A 22289-nucleotide genomic window follows, 5' to 3' on the forward strand; every position below is an offset into this window, starting at 1 on the left:
ACCTCGCCTAAACATTTGTAACGTTCTCGATTTTTACTCTGGTTCTTCAATCGTAGGTCAGGCACACACAAGCTTGGATCATAATCAAGCATCATCATTTTCATCCCCTTAAGAAAAATTTAAATTAAAGAGGTTTTTAATAACATGAAGATGAGACCATTTGAGAGTGCTGAACAGATGATTTCCAGTAACAAGCTTTGAGGCTGTGCTATCCCACCGCAATGGTCGCTCATAGCTTCTGTTTGGAATATTAAAAGATGAAGGAAATAATATTGTTGTCCAACATTGTCTTTGTCAAATCATGTGTTCAGTATAAAATTGTTTTGGTTTGTAATGTTTTGCCATGTATAACATGCTTTTTAGCTTGTGCCTTCTTTTAAGAGCGAACACACTTTGCATTTCAGATCTGTTCTGACCTTCCCTCTGAGTACATTTGTCTCTCTCAGGTAGAGCTTATCGCACTAATTTGTTTGACACGTGATTCTCGATAAAACGTGTAAAAATTGTTGATTAGGGATGAAAAAGGTTTATCTTGTAAATTATCATCTAGAGGCCGTGAAGCAGCAAATCATGTCAGCAGGATGTCATTTTTCAAAGTCAGAGTCAGACTACAGTTTGTGAATTCCAAACATCAAAGCTGTCAAGAAATGTAATTTACCTGCGAGTAAATAATATTAATGGTATTTCAGCAATTAAATTTGAAACTCACAAACGACAAGATAGCAGGAGGTTACCAATTAGGCTCCACTTACCTCCAGTCTACTCCAGGTTTCTCCCAAAAGCCTTTCGCATCCATTGTTGTAGCAAATGTCATGAAGTAATTGTTCTGAATGCCGACTCGGTGATCAGTCAAGGAGCGCAGTCTATTAAATAATCTCTCAAACTGTGAAAGCAATGGAAAATGAGCCCGATTGCAGTGAATAATGATTATGTTTTTGCTGCTGCTATTATATTTAAAAGGTGTTAAGTGTTTTGCGTTGGTGTGTGTGTGTGAGAGAGAGTGTGTGTGTGTGTGTGTGTGTGTGTGTGTGTGTGTGTGTGTGTGTGTGTGTGTGTGTGTGTGTGTGTGTGTGTGTGTGTGTGTGTGTGTGTGTGTGAGGGCATGCAACGGAATACAGAAATCACTCAAAGTAACTTCACTCCTTCTCATCCATGTTGATGTAGTGTGTGTGTGTGTATGTGTATATATATATATATATATATTTGTGTATGTATATCTATCTATCGATCGATCGATCATACAGAGCATTGAGCATATGTCCCACCCACGCACACGCTTCACCTTATTCCAAATACCACACACACACCATCACATGCACAAAGACACACACCGCGGTGGCATGTAAGAGGCTGATCTTTGCACCGTTCTCTTGTGACACACACAGGTGGCGGCAGCAGCAGCTGTAGGCGCCGATTTGCAATTCATAGCACACTGCCGTGACCTTCACCTCAATGCCAACACCTTGCTGGGTCCGAGCCCAGCTCTGTACAGGGCCAGGGATTTGACTCTGTGACGAGCATTTTTCAATCCAGACAGGTGTAACATTATTGTGACAAGCCAGCATTTGAATCAGGTGCTATGTAAATGTTTTTTTTTGTGGAGAGAATAGCCAAATGGTCTGGCATGTCTTTAAGGCTTCAGCCCCTGCTTCTGGGGAGGCATGTTTCCAGTAATAGATTACCTTTTGAACTAACCTGTATGCACATGCCTGTGCATCATAATTTAGAGTGAGAGTTGTGTATGGGATGCTAAGTTGGAGCAGTTCACACTACTGGCCAGTCAGAATCAGTTATTTTTTGTTATTGATCATTGTATAAAGATGTGAATATATTTCCAATCTTTTTTTATTCCCACACAGTTTACCAACTGACTGGTACTTTGATAAATGTAAATATCTCACTTTATTTTACTTTTTATTTATTGCATTTTTATTTTTAGGCTTCTAGTTAAAATAACATTTATCTAAAACTATTAAAGTCAAAGATTACACTTTTCATGGTTCTATTTCTCATGTCATGACTGTCATCTCAGTCACGGAAAATAGCCATCTAACTGTCTTTAGCATTGGATTTGTGTGTATAAATCTGCATCTTCATGGGCCTGTGTGTGTGTGTGTGATAATATGGTGAATAATGATAACAATTATTTGGGTGATTCATGATTTTGTCGGAGGCGAGACATGCGTTCTGGTTGTATGCCTCAGCTGGCCAGCACTTTATCTCGTATTAGCAGGAACTCGGAACAGACAGGTACCAGGTTAAGTCACAGCTGGACACCTCGTTTGTTTCCCTTAAAGGTCAAGGCAGCAGCCATCAAACTCAATTCTTACAATACAATTACCATTTCAGTGGTTGTTAAGCCTTAAACTCTGGCTATGCATATTTGCATTGAGGTTAGAAAGTTAAAATCAGTGTCTATAATCTTTGGGATCAAACTTTGTTCCTTTTTTTATTTTATTTTTTGCTTTAATATTCTATCAATCTGTACAATTTAGATACGCAATTTCTAGCCGGTACTTCAGACTAAGCAAAACAAAAAGAAAATATTAGGTTTTACACACATGGATGTTATGCCTCACTAATGGCTATGGCGGGGTATCGTTTATATATGTCTGATGTACCGATACCTTGACTCAAATACTGGTTCCTGAACAACATTTATTTCGATACCAATCTTATAAAATCCATTAAAAAAAAAAAAAAAAAAAAAACTCCAGTTACTGCAGCGTCCAAGCTCAGACAGGTGTTTGGTCAAAAATGTCTTTGAAAATAATGAAATAAGGTGTCCTCATAACAGATTTACCCAGTTAAGTTGAAACCGAGTAAGTTATCCAAGTCGAGCCTAGTCTTGGGAAATTTGTGAGTTTTTACAATGGCAATGATTTAGTGAGGAAGTAGTGTATAATGTATATATATAAAAATGTCATACCGAATGACGAGGCTTTTTTTTTTTAATGATAAATAGCCCCGGCCCAATTTGTTCTGTGCCATAAAAGTAGCAAAGTTTGGTAGCCAGCCCTACTGATGGCATTAAATGAATTTCTCCATCTGTTTTGGCTCATGACTGCAGCTGTCTTACATCTGACGAGCAGTGCTGACAGAGTATAACGCTGGCTTAATACTGTAGGTCTCTTTGTTTTATGTTATCAACTTGTATAGAAGGTTTAGTACCTTAGGCAGTAAAAGCTCCAGTTTCCACTTCTACACCCATAAAACACATTGTGTGATTGCTATAGGAAGAAAGCTATAGCTCCAAATGTTAGTCCAGTCAGAATTCTGTCTTCCAGTCTTCACTGTTGTCACCTTCTCAGTCAGACCCTGATGAAAGCGTGAGGATGGGAGAGAGATGTACTGCGGACGTTTTTTTTCTACCTGCACATTGATTTCTTGTGTTTATGGTGCTCAGATTGGGCAACACTGATAAGTTCTCTTCGTCTTTTTCTCTCTCTCTCTCACTCACTCACTATCTTTACTATCTTGGTCTGTCTTGTTCATTTGCCCTGTCTCTCTCTTTTGCCTTCATACACACACACACGCGTATGCACTAATTATAACTCTGGTCCACGTATTGACTGTCAGGCTTACAGCTAAAGGATAATCTTATCTAAGGAGAGCAGCACCGCTCACTGCCACCCAGTTGATTAAATGTGTACTGAAAAGGGCAAGAAGATTGCATGTGTCTGTGGCTCAGTGTGTATGTGTGCGTTTGTGTGTGTTTACCATGATGGGTAATGAAATTGTAAAGGAATGGGCTCATAACTTTGCCAGCAGTATGGGATTGTGTGTGTGTGTGTGTGTGTGTGTGTGTGTGTGTGTGTGTGTGTGTGTGTGTGTGTGTGTGTGTGCGCGCGCGCGCACACGTGATAGATGGATGTAAGAAAGGTTGTAAACCTGTGTAATCTTTTCTACATAGAAAGGTAAGATTTACATTTTTCTGCACCTTTTTAGGTTGTCTACAAGATCAAAATATTTTGAGACTTCCCATAGCTTTTTAACGGAGCTCAACCAAGCATGGAGCATGACTAACATCAGGACCTATATCAAACATGTTTTATTTATTTTTTATTTTTATTTTTTTACAACTGTTGCGTGCACCTAAGCCGGACGATGTGTTTTGAGTGGCATTTGTGTTTCAAAAGATGGAGAATACCATTGTCCAAGACTGAAGAAGGTGCATGAAGTGGGAAGCCACAGTTACCACAATTTTTACAAGCACTGTTAATCAGCACTTGCATCTGTCGCTGATCATAGCCATACTCCCTTATCAGTTTTTAAATAAAATGGGGTTATATTCTGATATTTTTTGACAAAAAAAATAAAACAAACCATTCGGTGCCCGGGCCCTAATAAACGATGTTCAAATACCGATATCGGCGCCATCCTTGGTATTTCTTTTTAATTTAACACGGGTGTATGACTCCCTCTGAAAAACAATTTTTAACACCGTGTGGGTGACTGTTAGGTGTGCTTTTTTCTAGTAAAAATGTCCTCAGACGATAATTTAAAAAAAAACCTCTCCACGTCTCTGCTTACGTCATCACAGATCCTCAACGTGCGATCATAATAGCTCAATTCACACTCATGCTTCCCACATAGACTCATTCACAGAGTGGGTAAGAAAATCACACTGAGCTCATTTATACGGGCTGCGAGTCCCAGGATTATTTTTACATTGGTCTTCTCAGAAACGATTTCACTATTTCAGGTGGAAATTAAGCGATTAAAATCGCACAAGCCCTGACATTTTCTTTCCAATTCGTCTCTTACCGAGCACCAAATGGTCCTGGAGGGCATTAACGTGGGCCTCTACAAGTGGAACACAGTGATTATCAGAGCTATTAGTGTAGCAGTTACCTCACATTGACATTTAAATAGAGAGGTGTGCTGACCTGGCTGCTGAGGAGCAGCGCTGTTGGACTGATGGTTAATTATGTCCTCACTGATACTTTAGTTTTTCATAGGAGTCTTTGGCTGATGTCAAGGACTTCTGTATCCTGAAGGTCATTTATTTTTCTTCTTCTGAAAAGCATACATTTAAAAGTTAATCCATAATCTATTCCTCAATGTTACAACACATGAGGGATAGAAATTCAAAATCACATTTGTAATACGTTGGACTGGTCAATTTTATTTGTGTGATTATACACGGTCAGCAAATCAGGGACTTCATCACAAAAAGATACTCCAAACAATAAACCTATAAACTTAAGCCAGGCTTAGAAATGGCACTTATACAGGAAACATGTAGGTGAGACTTCAGCTTTGTTTTTCGGCTATTCCCATTGTATTTCAACTTCCCACACGAGACGGCCCATGCTGCTTACGCTGAAGAAATTGTTTTGAGTTGTTCAGCATTTTATTTACCAGGTTCAAAGTTGACATTATTAACACGTCCTCAACAACAATACACTTAAAACAGGCTTGCTTGCTAATCTGACTCTTGTTCCCTAACTAAGAGCCACAGCCTTTCTCCCATATATAATTAAGAGCCAAGCTGAAAAGCTTTCATCATTATGTTTGCTGTTGCGTGCCCTTGAAGTCAAAGTACTCAGGGCCTCTGTATCTTTGCCGAGGGATATTGTCACCCAGAATAACGAGGGAGATCATCTCTCAATGGAAGGCAAATTATTCCACTCTGTCCTCCACCCATTCTTGCCTGTCTTGCTTTATTGCGCTCATTCATTTGAGTTCCCTGTTCTCTGTATGCAGAAGCCTTGAAGCACAGTGACACAATTATATGCAGCTTGTTAATCACAACTCCTCCTCTGTTACTGTCTCTTTCTTCCCTCCCGTTTTCCTCTCATCCTCTGTTCTATCGGTTTCCCCCCTTTATCCTCACTCTCTTTTTTTTTTCTTTTTTTCCATCCCTTATTTGACCTCCCTTCCCATCCCCCTCGACGACAGCACTGTGGCTTTTCAGACCATACAAGGATGCTAGTCCCTCTCTTTCTTCTCCTCTTTCACCCTCCTCCTCCACTTTCTTGATGACTGCGCTGTATCATTATTGACTGCACAGGAATGCAGAAGGAGTCCAGATAGACCACATCTTGATCGATACAGCTTAACGCAGCTAGTTGTTTATTCATATCGCCAGCACAGCCATGCGTCTGGTTGCCTGACGGCTTGTCTAGACTTTTTTAAGCCCTTCTTAATGTGAGCAGTAAATTGTTACTTGTTTTTGGTGAATGAATGGAAATATTTGTGTTGATTGGTCCTTTAGATTGTAGTTAATAAACAGAGGACTGAAAGTGGATAAAAGATAGATGGATAAATAAATAAAAGTGAACTGGACTGAAAAATTTAAAATGACTGAAATATGAATAATCTAAATTATTTGAGATGCAAGTGAGTATAGTGTGTTGTTTTTTTTCTGAGGGAGAACCCAGAGGCACTGAATGCAAATTTGTTAGACGATTTTGCATTGAGCATGGAGTGATTTTAAAAGAATCCACATAGTTTACCAATTTACTGAGATCTCCCTAACCCTTGTGTTGTCCTTGGGTCAAAATGACCCGCAGCTGTATTCAACCAAGTTCTATTTTATTTTCATATTTTTTGGGATCATTGGTGACACGGAGGCTGTGAGGGTTTCTTTAAAGAATGTTGACCAATGATCCCAAAAAAATATAAAAATATAGAAATAAAATAGAACTTGGTTAAACACAGCTGCGGGTCATTTTGACCCGAGGACAACACGAGGGTGAATTCAGGTGTCTCTGTTGGACAGCTGACTCAGGTTCTTCATGCAGGTCACTACTTAGTTAGTATCTAACTTCATGTCAGACCATTCCCTCTTTAATCCTGTCAGAGTATGGCACTGCCATGTGACAGAGTGCAGCTGCTGACCAAGATTTTAATGTGCATGACGTGAAATTCTTGTTATTTAAAAAATTCAACTTGAAATGGAGTAAAGTGCTTTGAAAACTTAGGGGTGTTGATGGTCTTGGTGCTAATTTCGTGGTGGGTTATGGGATTAGAGAATTTTTTTTGATGGAAATATGGAAGATTGACTGTTCATTTTATGCATAGAGGATGCAATAAATGCATTTTTATCTGCAGACCTTTATTTAACACAACAAACAGCAAGTAGTATAGCCTACGGTGAGAGCTCAGCACGTCAGCCAGGTCAGGTAGCTTCATAGTAGACAAAGCTTCTTTAATAACACTTACGGGCGCTCGGATGGGCGCAGGTACATTTGCTATTTACACAGCGTGGGCCTTGGACAGGAGAGTGACGACTGTTTCAATCTGAAGCTACCCAAGACAGTTGCGCTTTGAGCCACTTTGCACGAGGTGTACCCTAAGATCGAGTCCCAAGTTGAAAAAAATCAATGGCTTACCCTTCATTGTTTGTTATTTTTCTGAAAAGCGGAAATTATATGGAGTTGAGGTGCTACAGACCAGCAGGACACCACCGTGGCTTGATCTTACATTCACAAGAATGTAGCCCTGTCAATCTGTGGATTTGGGTTTCAATGACCTCCAGTACATCTATGTAACAGGGGTGATGATGACAACACGCTCTAGTTTATTGGCATTGATTAATGAGCAACAGCAAACCAAAGTGCCTTGTCATCAGACAAATCGAATGAAGGGGAGGCAAGTACTGGCCTCTTTGTGCCGGCTGCATCATGCCGCTAAATGATTGATCACGCTGTGAAGATTCCAGACAAGAGACAGAGTGAGTAGTACTCCAGTGCTGCAGCTTTCTCTGAAATGATTGCTTGTAATGCCCCAATGGGGAAAAATAACAGTGCTCTCCAACCAGCCAGTAGATTTTATTTGTTGTTCTGCAAACCTTCCCTAATATGGTAGCGGCCTGTTTTCACCTATTCATGGCGTCCTCTAACATTTCAAATCATCACATGGGCTTTAGAAGAGGCTTGGATAATGCAAGTCCTTGATATTAAGTTGATGGCCACTGCAGTTCATCGATGACGAAATGAATGGATAAGGGCATCTTTTGCCTCAACAGAAATTGAATTAGTCTGATGTCATGCTTTACTGCCTGTGTAACACCGTGTCCTAAGCCTTAATTTCTGTCTGTCTGTACTTCTCTCTCATTCACGGCAACTTTGTCCTTACAAAGGACTCACAAAACCTTCCCCCGGATGTCTCCCTCCGCTTGTCCTCTGCAGTCTCCTGTGTTTTTGAGTCCACACCACTCGCCTCCCTCATTTTGTATGTGACGTTGAGAAGAGGGGTGGAGTGCATCTGCATTATTTACAGTAGCTCTTAACCTGGCAGGCTCACTCTCCCCACTGCCCAGAGCTATTTTTAGAAACGCCTTTGCTTTCGAGGCTTCAAAAGGTGAAATTTGATGAATCGAGCAGGTTAGGGAGAGACTGAATCGACAGGATCCAAAAAGAATATGTTCGCATCGATTTGTTTTGGCTGTTGCTTGGTAAGAGATAAGAGAAATAATGTTGGTAATTAAAGATCATACAGCCTTGGTTTTGTGCTGCATTAATAAAATATCAGAAATGAGCAGAGTTTTTTTTTTTTTTCAGTGCTGATCCTCTTGACATTTAAAAAAAATTCATTTATTGTGACAGACTGCGAACTGCTTCATAAACCAACACAATACAGGCTGACTGAAGCACAAAGAGACCTCATCTATATTAATAAATGTTCCACTGCTCTTTACTTACGCATGGTTGAATGGGGCTACCCCCGTATCATTATTAGATAACACATGATGAAGTGCAGTTCTGACTGTGCTGCACGGGTCCTCGCACTGCGTACAGGTCGTATGAGGACTCGGCCTGCCGACTCTCAAAATGTCCTGAAGGTGTGCTGCGGGTGCTGAAAATGTCCTTTTGCCTAATGAATTTCATAATCTTGCAACGTGACATGTCCCTGCGACACTTACTGAACTCCTCCTGAACTTTTCAGTGGCTGTGAAAGTTGGTTTAGAAAAGTTTAGGTGTAAGTGATTGCTAAAAAAAAAAAAAAAAAAAAAAGCTATAACTAATGATCTATTATTAATATATTAACAATAGATGATGCGACTATTTGTATGAAAAATGTAGTGCTGTAGTGACAAATAAACCTGCAGAGAATTATCACCCAACAATTCACCTTATGCCATAATTCTGCAAATCTTTTTGTTTTTCTTTACTGTTTTCAAGAAGACAACAACCAGAAAAAAAGCAACCCTTTGCTTGTTGCTGGGGAAACAACGAACTTAACATAGTGGTGCACTTAGCAGGTACAGAGCCACATATTTCCCTCAGGAGTTGGTAAACAGAACTAAAAAGAGAGTGAACATTGGACATCCATCAGTTGACCCAAATCCAACTGAACAGTAGTTATGTATCTGCTGAATGTGTAAACCGCTTGTGAATAAGTGTATCGGCTTTATAAAAATGTTAGGTTTGTGTTCATAGCTTGCTCCTCCTGTCCTCGTGACTCTGTCCAAAATTCAAAAATGCTGCAGTAGCAGCACCTCAACAGCAAGCTAATTAACAATACTATACAATACAATAATACTGTCCACCCGGAGGAACAATGATTTGTACAACCACTCAGTATTTAGTGCTTTGTCGCCTTGGCACCGACTTTGTCGTTATAGAATGTAACTCCCACTTCGGTTCACCCTTTCCTCTCGGGAGGTTTCTGTACTGGCACTGGGTCGTATCAACCGGCGCTATATTTTGATATGTTGCCAAGTGAGGCACATTCACCGAAGAGGCCGCTGGTACTACAATGACTTAATTGAGTGGCGTATTTGTTCATTTCTGTTGCATCGAATTTTGCAGTTAACTGTCAAGGGGTTAAATCTAGTGGTTTTAGTTCACCAAAATATTTTACTCATTTGATCATTTTAGTTTATTTATTAGTGTCTATTATTTTCTCTGTTCATAACTTTGTCTCCAAACCATGAGAAAACAATTTAAAAAGTGTCCAGAATGATTTCCTGGTGCCCAATGTTACCAACCAAGTGTTAACTTAATTGTTTTTCTGTTTCGCTGACCGCAAAATCTGAATCCGAAGAAATTCAGTTTACTGCAATGCAAGAACAAAAACAAGCAAGAAATCATAAACAGTGAATTGCTTATCAAAATGGTTGGAAAATAAATGACTGATTGATTGATGAATCCTCTAATCAAAACAAAGAGAATTGTAGTTGGAAGCATAAACAAAGTTTACCTTCTTTCTCTGGCTTTCATAGCAGTCGCTGCGTAATCAATTTACAGCAGTAGACTAATGCAAAACATTCTGCGAGGAGGGAAACAAGCCTGAAAAAAAAAAAAGGAAAAAAAAAGAGATGGAAAACATTTTTATATAACATGTCTCTGTGTGGCTGAGGTCAGCCAAACACGGCGCGTCTTAATAACTGTTCAGCCCTGATCTTAAACTGCCGCCATGTTTGGCTCTACTCTGGGAATGTTGTCATTCAGCCATTTTAAGCGTGTTTGTGTGTGTGTCTCCTTAATATTCGTAATCACAATTTATTTTCTGACATTCGAACGCAGCCGTTAAGTTGTTGTTTGGAGACCGTGGGCCTCTGAGTGAACAGATACAGAGGAAGTGAGTCATTGCACGACTGCCCTTTCAAACTTTTACACTGAAAGCAGCCACAGAGCCAAGGTGCTGCAGCTGGGTTTGTGACCTTCAGTGCATAGACTGTGAGGAAGAATTGTGTTGAGGCAGCTGAGGAATGTATGCACAGGAAACCCATTATATCAGGTTACCGGTGGTATTGAATGCAAAATATATTGCCTGCATGTTGATTTTAGAATACAAGACCACTGTAACAATGAGTCGTTACTGCGTCATAAGGGAGTAAATGCACGAAATACTGTCCTTGTTTGTGCGCACATCTGTGTTGTTTTGCATACACGTGTGGATGTTACATCTGGGTGAAAGCCTCCCCCTGTTGTGTGTCCAAATGAAAATGTGTCAGGTGTACTGCACCTACAACTACTACCTGAACCAGGTCTGAATAGGTTCGGGAGGAGGATGTGTTGGGAAAAGTCTTAGTCTCTCATTTAGTTTCATGGATATATTTATTTTAAGGATAACCAGGAATATTTGAAATGGTAGATTTATATTTCCCTCTAGGATTTTGCAGTTTTTTTTGTGATTGATGAAAAAAACAAAGACAATGTAAGTCCAGGAAAGGAACATGTGATTTCCTGGAGGGACTTAATATTATAGGAATAGGTCTGTTAAAGGTCTATGCCACGACTAACTGCTGTTTTACATTCTAGCTGAACTCTGATTTTCAGCAGTCTTCCTTTCATTAAAGTGACCAGACATCAATCAGCTGAGGACATAAGTGAGACACATGAAGTGTGTGAACTGGAAAAGGGGTTGATTTAAAAAAAAAAAAAAAAACAATGTTTTGCCTCCTGCCCCATACGTAATCAGAATCAATCAAAGGCTCGACTGAATCATCAGCCGTGTTACAGCCTCGTTACTGTGTTGGGAGTGTTTTCAGATGATTACGCTCTTGTCCTCGAGGCAGAACGGAGAGTTCTGTTGAGCAGTGATCATCACCACAACCTCAGCAGAACACTAAGATTTGTTAGATTCATGGAATTAGTTCATCAGACTATTAGTTAATTAGGAAAACGTAATGAATGTACAGTATCAAACAAACGATTATATTCTGTGTATATTGTAGTGTCAGCACTTAACAGTCCTACGTTTACTCTGAGGTAATTGTATTGCGTGAAAATTGGCTTCCTGGAAACCTCAGATGCCCCAAACCATGCAAATCCCACCATGATGGGATCGAAGTCTGGACTAATGACTATGGAGGTTTTAAGTAATCGTTTTTATTCATTTCAGACCACACCTGTAAATAGGTGTATCCATCAAAGATTTACACCCGCAGCTAGGTGCTGACGCCATTTTAAGAGCCCACCTCTGGGAGCTGTTTTGGGTAAACACTTCACATTTTACCCTGACAGCATTTCACAGCTCAGGTAAAGGTCAGGAATGGAGGCAGTGTGGAATCCAGGGGAATATGGTTGCTTTGACTCTCCTTTATTACCAGGCCCCAGCTCTCACTGCTGAGATGTCTTTTTAAACTGAGGCTCGTGTTGTGGGAGAGAAGCGCACAGATGGGAAAGAAAGTCTATGGTGAGTGAGCAGGGTGCAGCTGTTCACAGCCCGTAATAGATAAAAGGATTATATCGGCCATCATCCAACCCTCTTTTTCTTGCAGTTAACGCCTCATTTTTCTCATCGTTTCTCATTTACTCTTGCGGATCTGTCAAATGTCTAGTTGTCTCTTTTCTCTGGTTTAATTTCAGCCCCTCCTTCTCATTAAGTTGCCCTCCTTCGATGCTCCTCAGTCTCTCCTCAGTCAGCTCATTCGTTTCTGTACCTCTCTTTCTTCTTTCTGTGACTTTTGTCACAAGCCAAAGTTTTGGATTGAGAAAATAAAGATGGTAGATCAAAAGCAGACAGAGGTGTCGTGTTCATTCGGCGGATCTATAGTTCATGGACTGACTAAAAGAAACTTGCTCCCGGGCATCTGACACTAAAAGACAATCTGATGTTACATGGCCGCAGAATTTAATTAACTGAACATGGTCCAGTGCGCACGAATGCCACAGAGTTCATTAAAACAGAAGTGCTTTGCCACAAACAAACTGTGACGCTGACCTTTCATTAAAGACATTGATGAAGAAGTGGACGTGATGTCACTTGGTTCGTTAATCTTTTTAATTCACTCAATCCTCTAAAATAAAGTATATAATGTAAAGTAAATCATAATATGCAGACCATTCAGGCGATTCATGGTTAAAGTAATCTAAACGCAAAATTTTACCTAAGGGGCAACCAACAGTGACATCACCTTTGGTTTGCCTTAAACTACAAGTTCGAACTTTGGCTGAACATTTGTTTTCCAATGTTTTCTCAGTTTAGGTGACTTTCAAAAGTTGAATGAAGCCTTGAGAAATAGGATGCAGGCTGTGGTGAAGCAGTACTTTAAACGGTTGAAAAATAACAAGGTCCATTTAACGGATAATCAGGTTTGTGTGATATGATCCAAAGCTTCATAACGGCCACTGAAATGGACCTTGTGATGAGGTTGTTTTTTCAGTTTAACACTTGACTGTTGAGCCGTCCAGTTTGGTTGTCTATGAATGTAATGTGCCTTATGCCTGTTTCAGTAATGTCTCAACTTTTAATTGGAGTCAGTTGCTGTCACACTGAAGTATGTGAACTCATCCTGTCTTTGTTTCCTCCTTCAGTACCGGATCGGACAGCTGTACATGATCAGTAAACACAGCCACGAGCAGAGTGATCGAGGAGAAGGGGTGGAGGTCGTCCAGAACGAACCGTATGAAGACCCGGCGCACGGCCAAGGACAGTTCACAGAGAAACGCGTCTACCTCAACAGGTCAGTGCTCGACATGTGATTACGACATGGTGTGTGGGGTACTGTTAGACTCTTTGTTGCAGTTGATGTAATGTCATTTTGATTCAGTCTGTAGCCAACTCCCGAACAGAGATGTCTGTGTTTGGCACAGTCCTCTTTCCCTCGGGACATATTTTGTGAATTGGGAAGAATGACATTAGCCATTGTGTTTGAACAGTTAACGAAAATAGGACTGTTCACAGAAACCTTCTCAACATTCAATATAGCATCAATGGTATCAAGCTCACATTGGTTGACTGAATGAGCCCCTTAGCGCACTGCAGAACTGAAACACTAAATAAATAACATTACAAAAATGCCAAATGAGCCAAAAGCCACTTTCTTAAAGGCTTGTTTGCCACCTGGGACTTGATCTTCTGTTTTGAAACTCACTTATTCAAAAAAGAGATCATCTTAAGCCATGATTTTTTTTAATTTTTTTTTACAAAGTTAGAAATTCCTGGTGTACTGGGTGTGTAAAGCAGCTGGATTAAATTCAGTCTATTGATGAGGTCTGTACGTGACATGCTGACGTACTTATCCTGGTGCATCTCACTGCATCCCATTAGCCTTTTTGTGGACTTTGTTCTACATACAACATTTTTTTTTTTTACAGGAATAAAAGCGAGCTGACAGAAAGAAGGAAAGAGAATATGTTGAAGAGAAGAAAGAGGAAAAGAAAATGAGAAAAGAAACAAAAAAATGTCAAGAGTGAGAGAGAAAAGGGAAAGAGGCAGAGGTGCCATAGGCCATTTCTCTGAGCACAAATACCTGTGTCAGCGTTCGCTATGCCGGGGAACTAATTATGTTGAGTCAGCACCGCTCTTCTCTGCAGAGGAGCGAGAGAAGGCAAAGGCAGCAAACAGATAAATAGGATTTTTCATTGAGGTATTTTTTATTCAGTTTTCTCTCTGTTGAATTAGAAAAGTAAGAATATAAATGAAGAATTTTATTAACAAATTCTTCCAAATCAAAAAAACAGTTGCTTGAGGCTTTTTTTTTTTTCATGGTACAGAAACCATGGGATGAAAAGCAAAGGCATAATAATTGTAGTGTAATAAATAAGCCTCGGGTTTTTGTCTTGACACACCCATTCAGAACGAGTTTTAATTTCAAAGATATCCATGCATGACAACCTGGACACACAAAAGCCATAGTTAATGCATTTTAAAGTGTGTTCAGCTTTGTTTTTTCTAAAATATGGCCAACATCTCAGGACAAATATTTCCTGTACTCTCTTCAAGCCAGTTCATTTAATTCACAATTAATTTTTTACCAGATTTCAACAGCTTATTAAAACTATTGTTACAAAGGAGGAATTTGTATTGAGGCAATGCAAAAAATAATGAAAAGGAATGTAGAAAGAGACATTAAAAAAACCAATAAAAAAAACAGCAACCACCCAACTCTTAGCTTTTATGTCCATTTGAATCTGTTTATATCGAAAAATACAGTGTTGACCTGTCACCATGGTAACTCTAATTTCTTTTAGGTAAAATCTATGAACGCATACTGGGGAAAAAACCCCACTAACATGACTTACTGTGGTTCCCTCACACACCTGTTGACCTGTAAGTCTTTGTGCCGAAAAGGTGTTAGTCTGGTTCTGTGTCTGATAGAATGTAAAAGCTCTAAATATGAACCTGATAAACACATCTGTGCTATTATTAAAAGCGTACACCTCTGAATGATAAAAGGAACATACCCTTCAGACAAGAAACAGAAAAAAAAAAAAAATCTAACCTATTAGTAATTTCTGGTTGTTCAGAGGTGTGCAGGTGCTCGTTCCTGATCTTGCATAAAGTCATGTACAATCCAGTTTTTGTCGCATGAAATCAATAACCATGATTAACTACTGATCTGGCCCATTCAACTGGCCTACCTTGTGACTCTGCAACAACTAAACATTTAGCTTTGATACACCAGCAGGGGACTCAATCTGGACTCCTTCTGTCACGCTTCAGCCACCTCATTAGCTCTCCACAATCTGCCTCGTACAGTACTTTACTACTTGGCTTGATCACATCCAACCCGAACACGTCCATGTTTGTTCTGTCAATAACTTTCATTTCAAGAGCAGAGAAGGAATGGTTGACGTTATGATTAAATAAGTGTTGCCTTTCCTTAAGTGGTTTTTTTGTTGTTTTGTTTTTGTTTTTTAAATACAACCACCAGCTTTGGTATGAAAGCAACGTGGGCTCCATCGCAGCAGATTTTGGCAAAGACCTTTTAAAAGGACAGGGAGGGAATGGGAGGAATCAACAGATGGACGTGTGGGAGGAGTGTCAGTCTCTTTTGTTAAAGGGAGGCGAGAGAGAGCCTGCCTGCCAACATTCACAATATGTGACCATCGAAGGCTGATTTCATGCACAGCGATCACGACGCAACGAACACCATTTTTGTCCCTCCTTGAGGAAATGTTTTCCTGTCAATCAATCAAACAATCGAGCCTGTCGAAATAATGGACATGGCCTCCGTAATGTCGCCAATTTGCTGCAGAGTGGTTTCGAAACTCGGTGTCGATGACTCTGACCATCACAATCTTGGCAGTGCCAGAGTCAGCCGTACTCCCAGTTAATCCAAAAATTAGCAAAAGGAGGTGCGTGGGTGGAGCTGAGGTGGGCCCAGTGAAGCCTGGTTGCTGAAATCAGCGCCAACAAGAGTCTTTGCTTGTATGGCTCTGACTGAAAGTCAATGGCTTAAACTTGAAGATGGCAAGCCAACCTAGCTGAAACAGACCAAAACCGTTTTGTACCATACTGAAAAGATGTTTATTTCTTCTGTAAAATTAAGTATTTTGAAATTGAAGTATATGCAGACGTACTCACTTTTGGAGCCGTCTTCAAGTCGCCACTGGAGGAAATGCAGTTTTTGGCACTTTTTCAACCCCGGAGATTTCTCCTTCGATAGAAGTCAAACACTTTGGTGTTTGACACGTCTCATAAATAAGTTCTTTGCGCAGCCTTAATTAAAATCTTACCAGAGCTCAGAGTTCGACATTAGAGAATGTCAAGCATGCAAAGTCGCAGATCAAGTCACCTGAGTGCACATACTGACATAACATATAATACGGAGGTTCAGGGTGCAGAAAAGGGCTAACAGGTTAAGAAAAGTCTCAAGTCTCAATCTGAGGCTGCAACCTAAGGAACTGTTCATCATTTCCAGGAGTTTAATTAATACCGCTCTGATATCTCTACTAAATATGAAGCTACAGCTAGCAGCTTGTTATCTTAGTTCAGCACAACACTGGACACTGAGGGAAATTGCTCGTCTGGCTCCGTCCAAAGAAATTGTCGACCTGGGACACATTAACATGTTATATCTTGTTCCTTTGTTGTGCAGTGACCAGAACATGGCAAACTGCAAAGATTTTTTTGGTTTACAAATCAATCTTGTTTTGTCAGACCACAAAATGTTGTTTCCTATTTACAAACAAGAAAAGCAGCAAATATTCATAGATGTGAAGCGAGAAAAAGGTAATCTACTCTGCAAAGCAAATTGTTCTCGGCCTTTGAAATATTCCAATACTCTGAAAACAAGTTCTATTTTTAAGATCATATTTTTACTTCAGTGAGTAACCGCTTTCATAAAGGCATTCTTTATGCTGCTACGCAGCTGATTTATGGGAAATAGAAAGACTAGCACTTGTTCCTCCCTAATTCCCGCCGCTTGCGTACTTTTGGAGCACTTACAGGCCTTAACTTCCAGCTATTCCACTGATGCTGCTCCATAACCAGCAGATCAAACGGTGATTGTGTGAATGTGAACTGGATGTTCCTGAAAACAGATCCAATTTTCCAATTTAATACCAAGCCATGCAGTACTTAATCCATGATTAGAAGATTTGGGTCCTCATGTTGCTTTTTGGTCCTTACTTTTCCTTGTAGTTCCAAAAGGGTCCTTAAAGGTTTTATAGGCACCATGGAGATATCCTAATGTTCAGTAAAATATGTTTTGGTCTCTTTTTGTAAGACTGAAAGGAGACCAACTTCCTAAAATCAAAGCTTTTTTGGAAGCCCTTTTTCTTTTTTTTTGGAACCAATTTCACCCCCCAATAAATCCTTCGCTGATACACGCTCCCTGTCCCGCTCCTCATTCGTCTCTGTCTGTCTCAATGTCTCCCTGCAGTAAATTACCCACCTGGGCCCGAGCAGTGGTTCCTAAAATTTTCTACGTGACGGAGAAAGCATGGAACTACTACCCTTACACCATAACAGGTGAGTCTACAGTGCAAATGTGTTTGCCAGACTATTCAGCTGTTCACCACTCACCTCGTATCAAATCCAGGTAGCTGCTGTTACAGAAGGAGCCCCACTGTGACTTCGCTAATTCTTGTCAGGTGTAGAACCAGTGAGAGGCTCAGCACTGCAGTCACATGAGGACTTTTTTTTTTTTTTTTCCTTGAGTCAGCTTCTCTGTTTTAAAATGGTTTTTTTTGTCAAGACACAGTTCACTGTGCTCTCACCATCGGTGCAAACACTTCATTTGGTGTGAAATGATGATTTTCAAAAAGCATGGAGAGGAGACATGATACAGGACTGCCGATCTTTACAGCGCTTTTTTTTTTTTTTTTTTTTTTTTACTTTGTGGAAAAAGCTTTTTGCACCAAAGCCCCTGTGCAGGCCCAGACATAATGTTGTATAATCTAGGGATTTCTGATGCTCACTTTTCAGCTGCTCCATATGTGGTATGTGAAGGACATATGGAGGTTTGACCACAGTCAGGCTTATAGTAAGTATGGACATGTGGATCATGAGCTGGAGACTGCGACACAGGAAATACGTTTTTATTGCAACCTAAGCAAAATGTTAATGAAATGTGTGAGGTCAGGAAGGAGGATTTTTCAACATTGATCGATAAAGTATAAACTTAAACTCAAAAAGCTGACGGTATTTACAAGTGATAGCATCAGCAGATACGGTAGATCTAATGCGAACTCAGAAGTGATGATGCGACACTGATGACACTGTCAGACGCACCATTGCAGCTTTTTGTTTATCACTGTTTGCCCTTTCTCACATGGTGTCTTGCAAGCAAACATGTTAATGCCATGGAAACATGCTCAAGCTGTCACATATTTACATGTTTACAGTTTTTTGCCAGAATGCAAATGCTTTCAATACACGCTGACTCTCGATGAGCAGTGGAACCTTGCGTGAATCACCAACATCACAAGCAACCAGTATTCAGGAGTGCAATGATCAGAGCACCGGTGCACAGGACATATTCCTGTGATACTTTAATGTTTCTGATCATTAAAAACAAATTGCTATGAGATGAGGAACACGGATGAAAGGGATTTTTTTTTATTTTGATGAGCGCAAATTCAGAGAAAGTAGGGAAGAAATTCACAAAGGAGGGGGTGAAGTGAGGGATCAAATATGTGACACTCAGGATTTTATGCAGTCTGACACTTTTTTTTTTTTTTTTAATCTATTGTGGCCTTCACATTTCATTCTGTGGAAATGCTTGTAAGGCTGTGTAACTAATCTTGTCTCTGTTGTTTTTCCTGTGCCCTGACCTGATGTCTGTCACCTCTGTCTGAAGAATATACTGTGAGTATTCTCGATGCGTGTTTCACACCTTCTTTTTTTTTTGCTTTGCAACTATTTAGAGCTAATTGAAGACATAGAAGATGCCCTGAATTTCTTTATGATCACATCATGTTGGATTTGTGGCAACATGGAGTTCAAAACACAAAGAAAAACAGGAATCGTGTCTCACTTCTTCACTTGAAGCTGTCTAATAGCCCCTCCTACATTTACTCTTTCACTGTTTGTTTTTATCTACATCAGGGGATCCAATTTGTTTTCCTCCGCAACTTGTGTGTGGCCAAACTGGTTCAAAACGTGTCAAATAAAGCGCACTGGCATAAGATTTAATTAGCGATATCTAGTGTTTCCCCTTCGATTGGGACCGCCCGCCCCGCCTGAGAGAAACGCACGTCTAGGTCAAAACGGTATATGGCTGCACCCTGTGTGTGACTGGGGGACTTTTACGTTTAAAAAGGGAGATTTTTTTCTTGGACAGATTAAAAAATAGATTACTAAAAAATTGCTGAAATTCATTACCAAATATATTTGGGCAGCCCTCAATATACCTGGCCCCGCCTGCCCGCCGAAGTAAGTGTATGCAGGGGAAACGCTGCATATTATTCAAACCTTCAGCAATCTACTCAGAACTGGGTCGCAGGATACTGGTAGTTCCCGAGCTCTGGGTTGAAGACCCCTGATTTACATGATAAACACCTAGTAACATACTCTAAACATACTAAAGTGAGTCAGCTGGTTAGCCTGTAACTAGTCAAATGTTACAGAAATGCAAACATTACCACATTAACGTATGTGTGGTTCAATCTTTTCAGAGGCTGTAAACCCTGTTTGCAGAAGTGAATCATGCAGCCTTTAGGTCTTTTAAAGTGTAGCCCCAGTATCTGACGGTTACTGAATTCACCCACAAACTGATTAGGTTCGTTAGTGGCAAAACCTACATCTTTTTCATCTGTGCTGATTAAAAGAACTTCTACAGCATAGGCACACAAACACACCCACCAGCATGTTTTCACTAATAAGCAGAGTGCCCTATGTGACCTGTGATTAACTCTTGAAACACATTAAAGCTTTGGCAGAACAAGATGACACATTTTAAGATGCACATGCATGTGATCAGGCTTAGCTGTAGGGCTTCTGTTGTGCAGAGTGAGAAATGTCGACAGCACGAGTCAGGCCGCTTTAGGGCGCGGGGATGAGAGGGGAAAGAGGACAATGTTGTGACAGTGACAGAAAGCTTAATATTGTCCCTTGTTTATGTGTGGGAGCGTTTTGTGCTCATGTGTGAGTCAGTGTAAATACACCCATGCACGATTTAGTTTTTTAGGCACAAGACTCACAAAAGTCTTAAGAATTGTCTTGGCATTTGTCACTTTTGACAAGCAGATAGAAACTGAAATCCTGCACCGTCTGTCACGGCTTGGGCTTTTGTTTTCTTACTATACACTGAGGAAAAACGTAGAGCGAGAGAAGAAAGTTCTGCGCTGATCAAAGCACTTTGAAACATGGTACAACAAAGCATGTAGAAATGTCCACTTTTATAGAGTACAAATATAACATCAAACATGTAACCGTCTCTTGATTATCACAAGTGAATGTGTGTTAACTTCTATTTTTACTCTTTAAAAACCTTAAAATGCAGTTAAACAACAACAAAGGAAAAACTCTGATACACAGTGCTTTTGTCAAGCACATTGCTTTTTATTATACTTACTTCTTTTGTTGTTGTTTTTTTACAAGTGGTTTTACATCTTTTTCTTGTGTAATCCACAGTGCTCATTCCTGCCCAAGTTCTCCATCCACATAGAGACAAAATACGAGGACAACAAAGGATGCAACGATAATGTGAGTACACTGATTGTAAGGTGGGAGCTTTGAATGGTGATCTCGGTGTTTCCTCACAGTCACATGCCCAATGGGACACAGTATGAGTGCCCTGTACATCTGCATGCATGTCTCCTCAAGAACGGGGCAGAAGTTCTCCAACTTTCGGACCATGTGCAGCTATGTCAAAAAAAAAAAAAATACCAAGTACCAAGTAATTTTTCAAAAACATAAAATGAACTGATTTGACCAGGTAATATTCTCAGAAAGGCCAGATAACAAAAATGATTCCAAGTTAGTGGTGGGAGGTGTGTAGAAACAGCTGTTTGTAGCTTGCTTCCATTGTGTGCTGTGCTGCACAGATTGCAAGGTCCCAAATTTGGCTCATACATGACAGTTTAAGGTGGCACAGTTGTGCCATGGTTTGCACCATCGCCTCACAGCGAGGAGGGTCTGGGTTCGATCCTGGCTTTTCTGTGTGGAGTTTGAATGTTCTCCATGCATGTCAGGTTCATTGGTGTGAATGTGTCTATACGTGTTGGCCCTGTGATAGGCTGACGGCCTGTCCAGCGTGTACCCTGCCTTCACCCAAAGTGAGCTGGGATAGGCTCCAGCCCCCCCCCCCCCTCCCCGTGACCCTGTTCAGGATATAGCAATGGATTGATAGATAATGGATGGATGACAGTTTAAAACCTGATGACAATACACCAGCTTGTATACAGTATATTTAACATATGCACTACTTGTGACCCATATATGAGCTACCAGAAACTCTTAACAATTGAAAAATAAACTCTTCCTTATTTATTCATTACTGAACACATAATACATAGCTGTTTCTGTTTCTTGTTCCTCAGTTGACATAAACACCATTACTGCTAATGTCAGCCCATTGGCCCAGTCTGTTAATCAGTGAAGCTCTAACTCCCACAGAAATCTCTCAGCTTCATGTAATTCTGCCGTCTGTCTCTTCTTGTTCTCGTACAGAAACATTTAAAGCAAAATAAGCCAATTAAAAACAAAATAGCACATACAGTAACATGCATATGGTAGAATAACAAGACCTCTGCAAAGGCGACGCGGGTAAAATTATCCAGGCAGATTTGGTAATTCACAGTCGCATGTGCATCATATCACTCTGCCAACTATACATGAGTCTTGAGAGTTTGCCAAAAAGTGCTCCACTTCTTGGGCAGCTAATTTCATTTGGACTGTTGGACTCTCACTCTACGCTCCAGTTTATGGAGGCATTAGTCATTTAATGAAAGGCTGCCAGTGCTTGGACAGTGAGGAAGTGGAATGGTCGGCTGGTGTGCAGAAGAACAAACAACTTGAAATATATTGTGGTGTGGGGCCAGCTGGGTAATTTTATTGTGTCTTTATATGTTGCTTTTAATGGTAGATGTGTACACCGAGCATGGCTCCCAGTGCCTCAAGTATCTTGTTGATGCGTTTGAGTGGTTTACATGTGCTCATAAAGCACGGAGACAGAAAGGGACAAGCTGTCAGTGTGCATTAAACATGGAGTGATGTCT

The 22289-nt window shown here is 40.3% G+C and overlaps 1 protein-coding gene across 1 annotated transcript in view; it reads left to right on the forward strand.

The window, feature by feature from the left end:
• The window catches only part of LOC138630003 (cytoplasmic phosphatidylinositol transfer protein 1-like), a 66000-nt gene that overhangs the window by 34135 nt on the left and 9576 nt on the right, over positions 1 to 22289 (forward strand). Inside the window, exons 2-5 of the mRNA XM_069714081.1 lie at positions 13215 to 13363; positions 17510 to 17598; positions 18929 to 18936; positions 20704 to 20775. Coding sequence (XP_069570182.1) covers positions 13215 to 13363; positions 17510 to 17598; positions 18929 to 18936; positions 20704 to 20775 — 318 coding nt within the window. The remainder of the gene's footprint in view (positions 1 to 13214; positions 13364 to 17509; positions 17599 to 18928; positions 18937 to 20703; positions 20776 to 22289) is intronic.

The sequence above is a fragment of the Brachyistius frenatus genome, unplaced genomic scaffold, assembly GCF_029030835.1.
Source record: "Brachyistius frenatus isolate BFR_SWC_R1_liver_20210118 unplaced genomic scaffold, ASM2903083v1 Contig_125, whole genome shotgun sequence".
NCBI lineage: Eukaryota > Metazoa > Chordata > Actinopteri > Embiotocidae > Brachyistius > Brachyistius frenatus.